A 16,335-nucleotide genomic window follows, 5' to 3' on the forward strand; every position below is an offset into this window, starting at 1 on the left:
GTTCTCTCTCTGTTGACTCTGAAGGGAGGGCCTTGCCTCTTGGCTCCAAGCAATCTACCTGTGACTTGGTGTGGCTCTTTACCTGTCTCTCCTCCTGCTTCTCTGTTTAATATCTTTAATATCTCAAAAGGGACACTACGCTAAGTTTGACTCATTAATATAACAAGGCACCCACTTGCAAAAGGATGATAACCACAGGTCAAGAAATGAGAATTAACAACACACATTTAGGGGGGTGGGGAGAGATACAATTCAATCTATAAATCCCACCCTTAAGTATTCATGTCCTTGCCACAAGAATCCCATCACAAAGTCTTAAACCAACTCCAAGGCCAATGTCTCAGCTTTTGAACCATCTGAATCCAATATGGGTGAGACTTGAGGCATAGTCCATGCTGGAGCAAACAGGCTCTTTCGTCATCTCAGAGCCTGTGAGATCGAGACTGCATGTCTGCTTCAAAAGTGTGAAGGCAGAACAGGCCCAGGTAAGCATCCTAACATGCATGGGGGACTTGAAGGAAGAGAAGGGAGGATAGGCACAAAGCAAATCCAAAACCAAGAAAACTAATTACTTTCGCTCTTTTTTGACACCATCTGGGTGGTGGTCCTGCCCTGCAGATTCTATGTGAATTCAAGGCTTCCCTGAGCTCTGGGCTCCAGCTCTGCTTTCCAGGCCCCCTGGAGAGACAACTCTGCTCCCAATCTTGACTTTGGATGACCCCAATCTCCTTGTCTAATTGAGTGGTAACTTCGACCCAAGGACCCAGCAAGCCACTTGAGCTTGGTAGCCCTGATTTGGGGGGCTGGTCCCGGCCCCCAAGCACCTTTTAATGACAGCCCCACACATCAGGACAGAGTTGGCTGAGGGGCAACTCTTTAAGCACAAGGAGGCCATGGTCACACCCTCTGACACCAAGAAGGCCCTGCATCTCCTGCTCCTCCCGAGAGTTCTGCTGAATGCCCAGCAGCTCTGGGTTTGGTCCATTTCTTTAGTTGGAGGACAACAGATGTTTCCTGCCTATAGCGTTTCAAGAGGCAGGCAGAGTGTACCCCTTCAGTCCTTTCTATGCCCCTTCAGTCTAAGTTGAGGGGTGTTCTGCTGTTGTAGTTGGTTAGCTCCGTCCATCATGGGTTGAAGCTACTTAATAAAGGGTTACGGGTTACGTAGCCAAGTATTTGATGACTGTTCTAAGACATGGATGGGTCCTTAGTCTGTATTCATAGGATTGAACTTCCAAATTTTTAATGTGTGTGTTAATTTTCTACCCCTTTGCTCTCACATTTTATTCTAGCAGCAGGGAGAAAGCCAGGGGTCCTTTGAGATCTTGCTTAGAAGTCCCCTCAGAAATTCATCAAACCTCTTAACATAATTCAGACAAGTTTTTCGTCACTGCTGAAGCATTTCCCTTCCTCCCTTGTCCAGTCCCAAGTTGATCTTTTACTTTTAAAGTCACTACACACACACTTTACGCATGGTAGAGGTGCAGTGGATTAGGTGTTGAGCTGCTAATGACAAGGTCAACAGCTTGAAACCACCAGCTTCATTCGATGGGGGAAAGATGAGGAAGCAGTTCAATGTCAGCAGCTTTAAAAGGTCAAGGGCCAGCAGTGGAACAGTGGAACATCGTGCCTATGTAATTTCAGCTTGAAGCTGAAGAAAATTCAAGCAAGTCCACCAGAGCCAAAACATAGCCTTGAGTCTATCCCACCTGAATGTTGAGATCATCTTAAGAGCAGATCGGACACACTGAGCAATCATGTCAAAAACTCTCATGAGCTGTGGGTGACATCAAGAACATCACACGTGAAGAAAACAAAAGGCTATTAAGAGACAGAAAAGAAAGAAACAGATCCGAGTGGATGTCAGAGAAGGGACTCTGACAGCTGCTCTTCAGGCAAGTGGGAGAAATGAGGCCATCAAGGAGCTGAACAGAAATTTCAAAGGACAGCTGGAGAAAACAGAATATTATAATGCGAAATAAAATATTATAATACAACAGGCAAAGACTTAGTGTTAGAAAACCAGGAAGGAAGAACATACTAGTCTCAATATATCTTAAACTGAAAAAAGCTGAAGAAAAAATTCAAGCCTCAAATTGAAATACTGAAAGACTCCATGGGCGAAATACTGATGCAGGACATTTCAAAAGAAGATGGAAAGAATACAGAGTCACTGTGCCAAAAAGAACTAGTCCAGACTGAACTATGGAATGGCAAAATGTCTGGATTAGCTCCTAATAAAACGGGTTGGAAAAAAAGGCGCAAAATTAGTCTACATTCAACCATTTCAAGAGGTAGCAAATAAGGATGCGAGCTCCATGAAGGCTCTGCCAGCCGCTGCCTGTTGCCAGATTCCAACCTGCTTCCACACTGAAGGCATCTGTTAAAGCAGCCCCAACTCCCTGTCTCAGTGAACATGTGTGAGGCAAAGGGACTACCACAAGTGGAGGGCTTTCACAAACAGAAATTTGTTTTCTCACAGTTTAGGAGGCTAGCAGCCCAAAGTCAGGGTGCCAACTCTCTCTGTGGGCTCTCTCCTTGAATCTCCGGGGCGTCTGCTCCTGCCTCACCAGGAACATAGTGCTTCATACTCTCATGTCAGCTACTCTAGTTGGCTTGTTGAGTCTCTTTTATATCTCCAAAGAGACTGACTCAAAATACATGCTGCGCTAAATTTGTCTCATTAACATGGCAAAGACAACCCATTCCTAATGGGATTACAACCACAGCATAAAGGTTAGGATTTACACGCCATATTTTGGGAGTATATAATTCAATCCATAACATAAATGGCCAATAAACATTTGGAAAACAACTGATCAAATTTCCAGAAGCAAACCAAACCAAACTCACTGCCACTGAGTCGGTTCCAACTCATAAAGACCCTGCAGGACAGCACAGAACTGTCCCTGGGGTTTCTGAGACTGTCACTCTTTCCTTACCTCCTCACTGGCACCAAGGCAATACCGACTCACTGTCACCAGCCTCCAACAATCATGGGGTTTGTGGGCACAATTACATGACCATAATATATAAAGATGATAGATAGTAAAGTCATAGAGAATAGGAGAGATAGGAGAGAAGGTAAAATAAAGGTATGGTAGCCTGCTCACCTCTGGGATGCAGAGAGGGAAAAGGAGAGGAGAATGTATTTCTAACCAAGGTTTTTATCTACTTAGGGGGTGTGCAAGCCCCCCTGATTTACATGTAACCACATAGATCACAGGAAGGGTTGTACCATAGGCAATATGAGCAATGGGTGGGGGGGTGTACATGCAATAGGAAGGGGAGGGATTAGGGGTACACATGTGACAAGATGGGTGGCTCCTAGAGTCAAGATGGCAGCCTAACTTTGGTGGTCCTTGAGTTGGCTTGACCTATTCTGAGCTCTCCTTCAGGAAAGCAATCCACTATCCTTATCAGCAAGAAGTGGGCCCCCCTTACAGTAGGGCAGACAATAGTGTCTGATTGCTCTAGCTAGCTGAATGCCCTCTAGAGATGATTTCTATGCAACTGACCTCACAATGTGCTAGTAAGCAGCATGACAACCTGGGAGGAAACCTTTCTGTATCCCCCAACTCATAGTGACCCTACAGGACAGGGTAGAACTGCCCTGCACTGTGACTATCCAAGACTGTATCTGTTTATGGGAGTTAAAAGCCCCCTGCCCAAGTGGTTGATGGTTTCAAACTGCAAACCTTGCAGATCACAGCCCAACGGGTACTTAGGGGAGCAGAAAATCTCATCTTTCTCTTGAGGAGCAACTGATGGTTTTGAACTGCTGACCTTGAGATTTGCAGGCCAATGCATAACCAGTGTGACACAGAGATGTCAATTTTGTGATACTCTTCCTCTCTCAGATTGTGCAGCACAGTGAATTACTTGACGCTGCCCTTCTAGCCAGTCTTTGTAGTGCTCACACCAAGAATGGGTGGGACTAATGGTGTGGGCTAGGACAGATAGCTGCTAATGCAAATAAAAGGTATGATCACCTGGGGATCTGGTGAAACCATGGCCCCTGAGCCCCTTCCCCTAAGGAGCTCTGGGGATGCAGAAGTTATGCATTGGGCTGTGAGCCCCAAAGGTTGGCAGTTTGAAACTACCAGCCTCTCTGAGGGAGAAAGACAGGGCTTTCTGCTCCCTTAAACAGTTACAGAAATTCACAGGAGAAGTTCTACCCTACCCTATAGGGTCACTAGGAGCCATCATCGACTTGATGCAGGGAATCTGGCTTTGGGTCCCTTCTCCTAGAGCAGTGGTTCTCAACCTACCTACTGTCTCAACCCTTTAATACAGTTCCTCATGTTGTAGTGACCCTCCCCCAAACCATACAATTGTTTTCATTGCTACTTCATAACTGTCATTTTGCTACTGTTATGAATCGGGGGACCCTGTGAAAGAATCATTCGACTGCCAAAGGGGCCGTGACCCACAGGTTGAGAACCACTAGTGTTACAGTTCTTTTAGAATTTGTCTAGCAGGTTTTCTGGGTTGTTTTTTTTTTTTTTGCCAGAAAATCGCCCACACCAGAAAAAAGAAGAGAGAGAGATAGAGAACCACTGCCCTAGATAACTAAGATTCACTGGGCTACAAATTAGGAGCCCAGGGATTTGTGTTTGCACCAGATCCCCAGGTGATTCCAACTATCAGTCAAGTTTGGGAACCTAGGGTCTATATCAGGGGTCCTCAAACTTTTAAAACGGGGCCAGTTCACTGCCCCACAGACCCGTTTGAGGGCCAAACTACAGTTAAAAAAACTATGAACAAATTCCTATGCACACTGCACATATCTTATTTTGAAGTAAAAAACAAACAGGGCAAAAACACCCGGCGGGCTGGATAAATGTACTCGCGGGCCACATGTGGTCCGCAGGCCATAGTTTGAGGACACCTGGTCTATATAATGAAATCTGAAAAAGTGTTTACAGCTTGTAAAAAAATGAAGACTAACACTAAAATCTGTATTACTTATATAGCAGCCTACAGATCAATATGTAAAAAAGGCAATTAGTCTATAGTATGTATAGTGTAGAATCCCTGATGATGCAGTGGCTAAGCACTCGCCTACTAATCCAGAGATCAGCAGTTTGAACCCACCGGCCACTCCGTGGGAAAAAGATGAAGCAGTCCACCTCTATATAGTGCACAGCCTGGAACACTGTTTGCAAATGCTTATTGGCCTTTGTATGTTTTTACTAACTCTGTGGATGGGGCAATTCTACCCTTTCCTACAGGGTCATTTAGAGGCAGAATCAACTCAGCAGCAATAGGATGTAGATTAAAATCCATTTTTGTCAAAATGACTATATATTAACATATAACATGCAATAGTATACAAGGGGGTACCCCCCCAAAAAAAGGATTAAAAGCTCCACTGGGTGGAGCTTTCATAGTACGCATTTTTCTTGCTAGGTGAGCATCTAGCAACTGGCTCTGAGTTAGTGCACCCAGTGGCGTCGCCCGGAAAGGTTCTCTCTGGTCACAGTGAATGTTTTCATAAAAGTAGTTTCACTCAAACCTCATTTTTTGTAATGGCCAATTTAAGAAAACAGTGTGCACCTTGAAGTTTTGTTTCCTGCACTGAGAAAAAATGCCACAGGATCTGTTGTGATGTTGAACACAGCTTACAAGGAAAACCTCAAATTTTCAAGTGGTTTTCTCATTTCAAAAGAGGTGAAATGTCGATTGATGACAAACTCTGTTCCGGATGTCTATTGACTTCCTAAAAGGATGAAAATGTCCGCTTGTAGTGAATTGTGGAGTTAGTTCAACCTGGTCATATTGTTCATCAAGCTTTCAATTTAGAGGTTCTGAAAAGATTGCTTAACAGGGTGTGTCAAAAAAGGCCTGATTTATGGTAGACAGGGGACTGGTTTTGCCACCATGACCATGTACCTGTTCACACAGTCATCTCAGGGAGCCAGTTTTTGGCAAAAAAAAAAACAGCCTGACTCTCTTGCCCCATGCACCTTACTCACCTGACCTCGCTGTATGTAACTTCTTTTTGTTTCCTAAAATGAAAAAGACATGAAAGGACAGCAATTTGCTGACATAGAAGAGGTGAATAAAAAATGAGGGGGGTGCTGTCAGCCATCCAAACAGATGATCTTGAAAATGTTTCGAAGAATGGAATCACAGATTTGACAAATATATTAAGTGTAATGGACAATACTTTGAAGGTGATAAGTTGTTTTGTAAAAAATTTAAATACATAGCTTGGGGGGGGAGAATTTCAGGGGCTTTGGAGGTACCCACTCGCATGTGTAAGACAAACTGAAGTATTAAGCTACATGGTTAATGATAGTCATCTCAAAGGGTTGAGGCTTTCAAGCAATCCTTATGGTTCTAAGTTAGCGTATATATTGCTTTGAAAAATATGCTTATAGTACTTTTGTAATCAGAAGAGAACAAGGAGAAAGAAACCTTTTGTGTTTTCAGAAGTTGAGAGAAAGAAAACACAGGGGGGGAGATCACGTTTGGTACAGCAGAGGGGTAGAGGGGCAGTGAAAAAGAGCAAGACCCTCGGCAACATAGACGGACACAGTGGTTACAACAATGGGCTCACACATGAACAGTCCTGAGAATGGTGGGGCCCAGTTCTCAAAGACACCTAACATGAGAGAGTGGCCTGTCTTGCCACACCATCTGTCTCTACACTGCAGGGAGGGGCCCTGGTGAAGCGAGGGGTTATGTGCTGGGCTGTCCGCTGTTTGACACTACCAGTCAGTCACTCCTCAGGGAAAAGACGAGGCTTTCTACTCCCTCAAGAGTTTGTCTTGGAACCCCCTGGAGGCAGTCCTTCCCTGTCCTGTTGAGTCGCTCTGAGTCGGCTTCGATTCAATGGCAGTGAGCAACACTGCATGTTGGTGCTAGGAAATACAAACCTACATTCTCTAATTCCCAGATCCAGAAAGATCTGAAAACCCAAAGCTTTTTCCTAAGTTTGACACAAACTCATTTGGTAGCAACCCCCGATCTGCATTCACATGAAGATAGTTAATAGCTTTGTAGATCCTCTTCCCCTGCCCTGTCCTCTTTTAGCCATTTTGCTGAAGAAATATTTTTGGATTTTACTATGAGATGCTGCTTTCGATTGCCAAAACACTAGCAATTCTCACACACCTGGCCTCAGATTTGTGCATAGAAGGTTGAGAGCCTGAATGAGCTATTAAAGATGTTAGATTATTATAGTCCTTAAAAATGCCAGCACTTCTGGAAGAGTAATGAACAATGTAGTTCTCCTGCCTTCTTCCTAAAATCCTACTAACTTAACAGCTGCACGGAGATAAGGGGACAGAGAGTTAGAAGGTTCTAGAATGGGACATTTGGGGGAATAAAATCTACCCAAAGAGGCTTCCAGAATGAAATCAAAAGGATAGTTACACAGTACTACGAAGGACTGCACTCCAATGAATTCAACAACTTGGAAGACATGAACAAATTCCTGGAAAAACAATCCCTCCCTAGACTATCCTCGGCGGGCATCAAGAAACTCAACAGACTCATAGCAATAGAAGAAATAGAAAAGGTTATCAAGGGATTACCAACAAAAAAATCCCTTGGACCAGATGGCTACACTGGAGAATTCTACCAAGCATTTAGGGAAGAACTAACACCAATCCTACACAAACTTTTCCAGAACATAGAAAAAGATGGCAAACTCCGAACTCCTTCTATGAAGCTAGTATAACTCCGATACCCAAACCGGGCAAGGATCCCACAAGAATTGAGAACTACAGACCAATATCCCTAATGAACATTGATGCAAAAATCCTTAACAAAATACTAGCCAACAGAATACAAAAGTATATAAAACAAATAATTCACCATGGCCCAGTGGGATTCATACCAGGGATGCAGGGATGGGTTCAACATACGAAAGACCATTAGTATTATTCGTCACATTGACATGAAAAAAGTATAAGAACCACATGATAATATCAATAGACGCAGGAAAAGCATTTGACAGCATCCAACACCAATTCCTGTTTAAGACACTTGAGAAGATAGGAATGGAAGGAAAGTTCCTCAAGACAATACAAGCTATATATGAAAAACCAACAGCCAAAGTCATAGTCAATGGAGAAAAGACTAACACAATCCCACTGAAAAAGGGGACCAGACAAGGATGCCCCTTGTCTCCACTCTTATTTAATATCATGCTGGAGGTTTTAGCTAACAGAATAAGGTAAAGAAAAGACATCAAAGGTATTCATTCGTCTGGGGAAGGAAGAGGTGAAACTATCGTTATTTGCAGATGATATGATTTTATATATGAAAAATCCCTAAAGTTCCACAAGGGGAGTACTGGAAGCAATAGAGGAGTTTGGCAGAGTGACAGGATACAAGATCAACAAACAAGTTCATCGGACTGTTATACACATGTATAAGACCACAGAAGAGGAGATCAAACAGGTGGTGCCCTTCACAATAGCCAAATACAAATTGAAATATCTAGGGATATACCTGACTAAAAGAACGAAAGATTTATACGGGGAAAACTACAGAACACTATTACAAGAAACCAAGAGTGACCTCAACAAATGGAAGAACATCCCAGCTCGTGGACTGGAAGACTCAATATAGTCAAGATGTCATTTCTGCCAAAGGCACTATATAAGTTTAATGTAATCCCGATACAATTACCCTCATCTTTAATCAAAGAAATGGAAAAACTGATTACCAACTTTATATGGAGAGGGAAGAAGCCCAGAATTAGCAGGGAACTCCTCAAGAAGAAGGACACCGTGGGAGGGCTTGCTTTACCTGACTTTGGCACATACTATGCAGCCACAGTTGTCAAAACTGCATGGTATTGGTACAATGACAGATATTCAGACCAATTGAAAAGAACTGAAAACCCAGAAATAAAAGCATCAGCATACAGACAACTGATCTTTGATAAGGGCCCCAAAAATATCCAATGGGAAGCAGATGCCCTCTTTAACAAGTGGTACTGAAAAAAATGGATATTTACCTGCAGAAAAATGAGGCAAGATCCTTATCTCACTCCATGCACAAGAATAAACTCAAGGTGGATCACAGACCTTGAAGTTAAACCCCAAACTATTAGGGTCATCAATGAGGGAATTGGGACCAACTTGAGAACTTTGGCACAGGAAATACACAGGCTATCAGAAATAGGGAAGGACACAAACACAGAGGAGGCACAAATTGATAAATGGGATATACTGAAGATAAAACACCTGTGTACATTGAAAGAATTCACCAAGAGAGTAATAAGAGAGCCCAAGAACTGGAAAAACATCTTTAGCAATAACATATCAGACAAAGGCCTTATTACTAAAATCTACAATACTCTGCTAGCTTCCAAAAGGAAAAAAACTAATTGCCCACTTGAGAGATGGGCAGAGGATTTGAACAGAAGTTTCACAGGGGCAGAAATCTGAATGGCCAACAAACATATGAGAAAATGTTCCCGATCTTTAGCCATAAGAGAAATGCAAATTAAAACAATAATGATTTACCACCTGACACCCTCAAAGGTAGCCCAATTCAAAAAATCAGAAAGCAACAAGTGTTGGAGGGGTTGTGGGGAGACAGGAACTCTCATCCACTGCTGGTGGGCCTGTAAATATGTACGAACACTATGGAAATTGATCTGGCGATATCTAAAACAGATGGAAATCAAGTTACCATACAACCCAGCAATCCCCTACTGGACATATACCCAGAAGAGGCAAGAAACAAACCATGGCCAGACATCTGTGCTCCAATGTTCTTTGCAGCACAGTTCGCTATTGCAAGGAGTTGGAAGCAACCCAAATTTCCATCAACTGACAATTGGATTAAAAAACTGTGGTACATACATACAATGGAGTACTACGCATCACTAAAAAGCAGTGATGAACATATGAAGCACATTGCTACATGGGAAGAACTGGAGGAAATCATGGTAAGCGAAGTAAGTCAGGCACAAAAGGTCAAGTACAACATGAGTCCACTGTGGGAAGCATAAAAAAATGCAAAAGGGGCATAGGGAAAAAGCTATTGTATACAAACATTCTTGGGGTAATGACCGTGTAGTATGGCAGGAACCAGATCAAATCCAGGGATACACATGGTAGACAACTGGGGAGGAGGTGGGGAAAGGGAAAAAAAAAGGATTAAAAAAAGGAAGAATGGGTAGCGGGGCATGGAGCACTAACCCACCCAAGGGGAGGGTATTGTTTATTACTCCACAGGGAAAGAGGGACCAGACATCAATTCAGTGCCCCAAGGTGTGAATGCAACATTCTGGAGTTGAGTAGGGAACCAGTGGAGAGGTCTGGGAGGCTGGCCGCGTCCCAAATACTAAGTGGATGCCTGCCCCTCCCTGCAGAAGAATTTATTTCAAAGAACGGCATTGAATCTGCAGCTCCGGGAGAGGGACATATCTGATCAGAGCACACGGGAGCAGATGAAGGGGGAGTAGGAGAGAGTGGAGCACATCCTGGCCCACCAGGCCTAGAGGACAATGACCCCAATTAGAGCAGTCAGTCCACAGAGAGGACCACATGGCCAGTCCCACTATGAGACATGACACCCCTCACTGACCCATGGCCCTGCGGGGGACAGCACCGAAGACACAGTGTGGGAATTGCACCCGACCTGATCCCACCACACCTAGGCAAAGCACTGGGGGAGTGCAGCGGAACAGCAAGGGAATGGAGTGGCAAGGTCCCCAGGGAATGCTGAAAGTGGACTTTGGGGCCAGGGCATGGTGCCCCAACAGACTACTGGAAAACACGCCTAAAGGCCAACAAACGATCCTTGAACTAACTACAAGCTTTACTTCTTGTTGTGTTTTGTTCTTTGTCAGTTGGGTATTGTTGTTTTGTTGTATATTGCTGTTTGGTTTTGCTCTGTCTTGTTTTTGTGCATGTTATTATCTCCCAGGTCTGTCTAAATAAGATAGGCTGGCTGAACAATCTGGATGAGAAAACAACGGGACCAACAGTTCCGGGGGGGAACATGGGATAGGGGGAGGTGGGGGGAAAGGAAGTGGTATTAACAAACCCAGGGACAAGGGAACAACAAGTGATACAAATTGGTGGTGAGGTGGGTGTGGGAGGCCTGGTAGGGCGTGATCAAGGGTAATGTAACCAAGAGGAATTGCTGAAACCCAGGTGGGGACTGAGCATGATAGTGGGGCAGGAGGAAAGTCCAGGGAAAGAGAGGAAAGAGTTGGGAGGCAAAGGGCATTTATAGAGGTCTAGATAAAGACATGTACATATGCAAATATATTTATATATGAGGATGAGGAAATAGATCTATGTGAATATATTTATAGGTTTAGTACTAAGGTAGCAGAAGGACATTGGGCCTCCACTCAAGTACTCCCTCAATGCATGAATACTTTCTTCTATTAAATTGGCATTCTATGATGCTCACCTTCCCGACACAACCGCTGAAGACAAAGCAGGTGAATAAACAAATGTAGTGAAGAAAGCTGATGGTGCCCGGCTATCAAAAGATATAGCATCTGAAGTCTTAAAAGCTTGAGGGTAAACAAGCGGCCATCTAGCTCAGAAGCAACAAAGCTCACATGGAAGAACACACCAGCCTGTGTGACCACGTGGCTCCGAAGGGATCAGTTATCAGGCATCAGAGAATAAAAAATCATATCACTGGGTGCACACCTCCATGATATGATCACTGAAGACAAATGGGTGCATAAGAAAATGTGGTGAAGAAAGCTGATAGTGCCTGGCTATCAAAAGGTATAGCGTCTGGGGTCTTAAAGGCTTGAAGGTAAACAAGCAGCCATCTAGTTCGGAAGCAACAAAGCCCACATGGAAGAAGCACACCAGCCTGTGCGATCACATGGTGTCGAAGGGATCAGGTATAAGGCATCATCAGAACAAAAAAAAAATCTTACCATAGTGAATGAGGGAAGGGGGGGGTGCAGAGTGGAGACCCAAAGCCCATTTGTTGGCCACTGGAGATCCCCTTGCAGAGGGGTCTAGGGGAGGAGATGAGTCAGTCAGGGTGCCATGTAGCAACGAAGAATAAAAGTTTGCTCTAGTTTCTAAATGCTTCCTCTCCCCTTCCCCCTCACTATCATGATCCGAATTCTACCTTGCAAGTCTAGATAGACTAGAGGATGTACACTGGTGCAGATAGGGGCTGGAGGCACAGGGTGGATGATACCTTCAGGACCAGGGGTGTGAGTGGCGATACTGGGAGGGTGGAGGGTGAGTGGGTTGGAAAGAGGGAACCAATTACAAGGATCTACATGTGACCTCCTCCCTGGAGGACGGACACCAGAAAAGTGGGTAAAGCGAGACGTCGGACAGGGCAAGATATGACAAAATAATAACTTATAAATTATCAAGGGCTTATGAGGGAGTAGGGAACAGGGAGGGAGAGGAAAAAATGAGGACCTGATGCCAGGGGCTTAAGTGGAGAGCAAATATTTTAAGAATGATGAGGGCAGTGAATGTACAGATGTGCTTTACACAATGGATGTATGTATGGATTGTGATAAGAGTTGTATGAGCCCCTAATAAAACGATTAAAAAAAAAAGAGGCTTCCAGAAATGCCAAGAGACCTAGAGACCCAAGGAGAAGGTTGAAAAGGTCACTGCTGACTCAGAGTGACCCTATAGGAAAAGGCAGGACTTTCTGAGTCCTGTAACTCTCTACATGAATAGAAAGGCTCATCTCCCTTCCAAGAAGCAGCTGGTAGTTTGGAACTTCTGACCTTGTGGTTAGGGGCCCAATGTATAACCACTACACCACCAGGCCCCTAAGGAAAAAGATAGAGAAGTATTAAGACCAAGGCACATCTCTGTCAAAACTCAAGCCAGGGCCCAAAAAAGAGACCAGAAATTCTCTTCCTCCTCCCACCTATTCTGCAAGCCACTCGCAGAATTGAGGCCCCTGCCATTAGCAAATTGTTGCTCTAAGGAAGATGCTAAATAATAAGCTTGGTAAACCTAATCACATTGTTTTTATGAGACTATGTGTTCCACATTCCAAGGAAATGATTTCTGGGAGCATAGTCTTTTTGTGTCAGTGTCCTGGTCCCTCCAAGAGGCACCCCCACCCCCACCCCGCTCTTGACATTATTCTCCAGGGAAGAAAACCTCCAGGTCAGGCTGTGTGTGCCCTGGCCCTGGGGAAAAGCCAACAAGTAGGAGTAATCGCACAAAGCACTGGTAAAACACACACCCACCACTCAGGTAGCCTTCAATCACAGGGCTATGATAAATGAGGTCAAACCCACAGTCTCCCCAACCTTGGATTCTGTCTCTGACAAAGACAAGGGACAGAGTTCATGATGACAACAGTCAGGGTTTTAGAGATGCTCTTTAAAAACCCCACAAAGTACGACGAGGCCTAGCTACGGGTTCAACTTGAAGCACCTTTGAAAAAAAGTCACAGTGGACAACTTGGACTCTATGGAGAGAGCGCCACTCACGGCCTCAAGGCCAGGCCAACTCAAAAGCACCGTCAAGGGCAGGGTGGCACTGCCCTGTGGGGCTCAGACGGTCACTCTCGATGGGCGTAGAAAGCCTCATCATTCTCACAAGGAGCAGCTGGTGGTTTTGTCCTCCTGACCTTGTAGTTAGCAGCCCAGGGAGTAGTCACCCCATTTAAGAGAGAAGAAAACTGAGGCTCACAGAGACCGAGACTTGCAAGGCAGAGCACGTTCGTGTGACTCTAAAAGCCAACTTCCCCACCCCCCTTGACTGTCTGAGTCAAGCGGGGTTTCTGTCCTCTTGTTCCTAGCACCGGTTCAACTGTCAAAGAAGGAGGTCCAACGACCCTTTCACAGGGGTCGCGTGATTCATCACAGTAGCAAAATGACAGTGATGTAGTAGCCATGAAAATAACTGTAAGGTTGGGGGTCACTGCACAACATGAGGAGCTGTGTTGCAGGGTCGAGGCATTAGGAAGGTTGGGAACCACTGATCTGAGGTCATTTCTTGAATCAGTACATATATGCTCTCTCTTGCCCCACATTACCCCATCACTCCCACCATCATTCTTTGGAGATACAGTCACTGGTTATTTTTCTTGCTTTATAGCTCCTGAAGGAGCCTTAGTGGTGTAGTGGGTTTATTGGGCTACTAATCACAAAGTAAGCTGTTCAAAACCACCAGCTGCTCCATGGAGAAAAAAACGAGGCTTTGTATTCCCATAAAGAGTTATAATCTCGAATGATGATGGCAACAAATGTACAAATGTGCTCCATACAATGGATGGATGGATTGTGATAAGAGTTGTACGAGCCCCCAATAAAATGATTTTAATTAATTAATTAAGTAGTTTTTAAAAGAATTATCATCTCAGAAACCCACAAGGGCACTTTTACCCTGGTTCGTGGGGTTGCTCTGAGTTGAAATCAACTGGAGGGCAGTGAGTTCTGGGTTGTATCTCTCCTGATGTGGTTACCAGATCTTGAAGGGAGCAATCACATAGGTTTTATTTAAAAGAACATGAATACCTGGTTTCAAATGTCCTAACAAGCCTCTGTCCAGCTCTTTGTTCACATTTCGTGGGAGGGTGGAGAGCACGCCTCTTCTGATTTCGAGACTCTTCAAGTCTGTGGGTTGCAACTGACTGCTAACCCAAACACTGCCATTTCACACCCACACAGTGACACCACGGAAGCAGCAGCCCTGCTGGTGACCTGGTTCCATAAAGATTATAGATAGGCAAGAGAACCCTATGGGCATGGGGCCCTGTGAGTCTGATAACACTTGACTGCATGGGTTTGGCTTTGGGGTTTGGTTTGGTTTTGAGACTCTCCAAGGGATCACAAAAGTGAGACAGGGCTGAGGCAACATCAACTGCTTTCAAAACATCCGCTGTGTCTGGCTCGGCCTGTTTCCCTTTTCGGGGCCAGGAAGAGTGTCCGTCGCGAGCCTTTCGCTGCTCAGCTATGGGAGCCCAGCACCTCCACCCTGCATTTCCAGTTCTTTGAGATGAACTAGAAGCAGCCACCGTGTGTAAATCAAAGTTACAGTGGGTGACGCCAGACAGACTCCCTCGCTCATCTCCTCCCGCAACCAGCCTTTTTTAATTAGGGGTGTAGACACCAGGTGGGAGTTTCTCTCCACAAATCCCGGGCCACTGAAACTCCAGAGCCCGGCCGCCCCAGACAGAGGGCACGGGGAGGAGTGGGCAGAGCTCTGACTCTGGAGGAAACTGGCAAAGGGGGTGGTCAAGCCCAGTCCCCCCACCCCCCGACGGCTAAACAAACAAACAAACAAGAGCCTCACGGCGTCACAGCGACCCTCCACACCAGCGCGGAACCGTCTGAGTTTCGGGAGGAGACGGCCACGCTCTCCCCGGGGTGGAGGGTGCTTCGAACTGCGGGCCGGCGGCGGCGGCGGCGGCAGAAGCACACGGAGGGGCTCCGAGAGCGGCCGAGGCTCTGACGGAGGAGTCTCCGGCTCCCCGCCCCGGCGGCCTCCCCGCCAGGTCACGCGGAGCCCGGAGCGGACAGGGCCTCTCCGTCGGGCCACGGCGCTGCCCACTCAGCCCGCGGTCGTGGCTCTCTTGGCAAAGACCACCTCGGGGTCCCGAAATGCGCCCGCACCCACACCACCACGACACCCCTTTCCCCCCAAACGCCCAAGCCGGTCTGGACCCTACCTGGCGGCGGTTGCCGCTCGCCCTCAGCCATTTTCCTCTCGCCAGACGCTAGCCCGGAAGCCTGCGGTCCCCTCTCACCTTTCACCCCCGAACCCACCCTTCCTGCCCCCCACTCCACCCCGGCGCAGGGCCTCCCAGAGAAATGGGCACTGGTCGGCTACAAGGGACCACCGAGAGTTAAAGCCGCCCCAGCGGAGCCCTCCGCCATGCTGATGCGGGGCGCTCGGGGCACGCCCACCAACGGCCGGCGCGCGGGCGGCGCGCTCACGGGCCGGCGGCCGCCATGTTGGTGCGGGGCGCTCGGGAGCATGCGCGCCAACGGCCGGCGCCGCCGCCAACCCGCTAACGGCCCGCCGGGGCCTAGGGTGAGAAGCCGGGGGGCCGTGCTTGTGCGGGGCGGCCACGGTTAGTTGGCGTGGCTGCCATGTTTCTGCGGGGCAGGCCCCACCTGTCATCTTTGTGCGTGACACGGACTCTGTCCCTGAGGAATATGAAGGGACATTCCCCTGTCAGCCTCGTTTGGGCTGTTTCCTGCTGTTATGAGAGGAACGCTCAGGGGGACCAACTGCACTGGGGAGTCGAGCAGAATGCGGACGGCCTTCGAAGTGGAGGCGAGGGGCGGGGAGGAGGAAAGGCTGGACGGTGACCTCCACTTGGCCAGCGCGCCCCAGGGTATGCAACCGCTAACGGCCCCTAGAGCCCAGCCTCCGGTGGCCCCGCCCCCAG

The 16,335-nt window shown here is 46.6% G+C and overlaps 1 protein-coding gene and 1 pseudogene across 1 annotated transcript in view; one reads left to right on the top strand and one right to left on the bottom strand.

Annotated features, from left to right (window-relative positions):
* The window catches only part of PTPA (protein phosphatase 2 phosphatase activator), a 48,633-nt gene extending 32,890 nt beyond the window's left edge, over positions 1 to 15,743 (bottom strand). The window contains exon 1 of the mRNA XM_075560659.1: positions 15,610 to 15,743. Within this exon, the coding sequence (XP_075416774.1) occupies positions 15,610 to 15,640 (31 nt within the window). The 5' untranslated portion in view covers positions 15,641 to 15,743. The remainder of the gene's footprint in view (positions 1 to 15,609) is intronic.
* LOC142460472 (U7 small nuclear RNA) lies at positions 4,448 to 4,525 on the top strand (annotated as a pseudogene).
* Positions 15,744 to 16,335: the final 592 nt, after the last annotated feature.

This window comes from Tenrec ecaudatus, chromosome 10 (assembly GCF_050624435.1).
Source record: "Tenrec ecaudatus isolate mTenEca1 chromosome 10, mTenEca1.hap1, whole genome shotgun sequence".
NCBI lineage: Eukaryota > Metazoa > Chordata > Mammalia > Afrosoricida > Tenrecidae > Tenrec > Tenrec ecaudatus.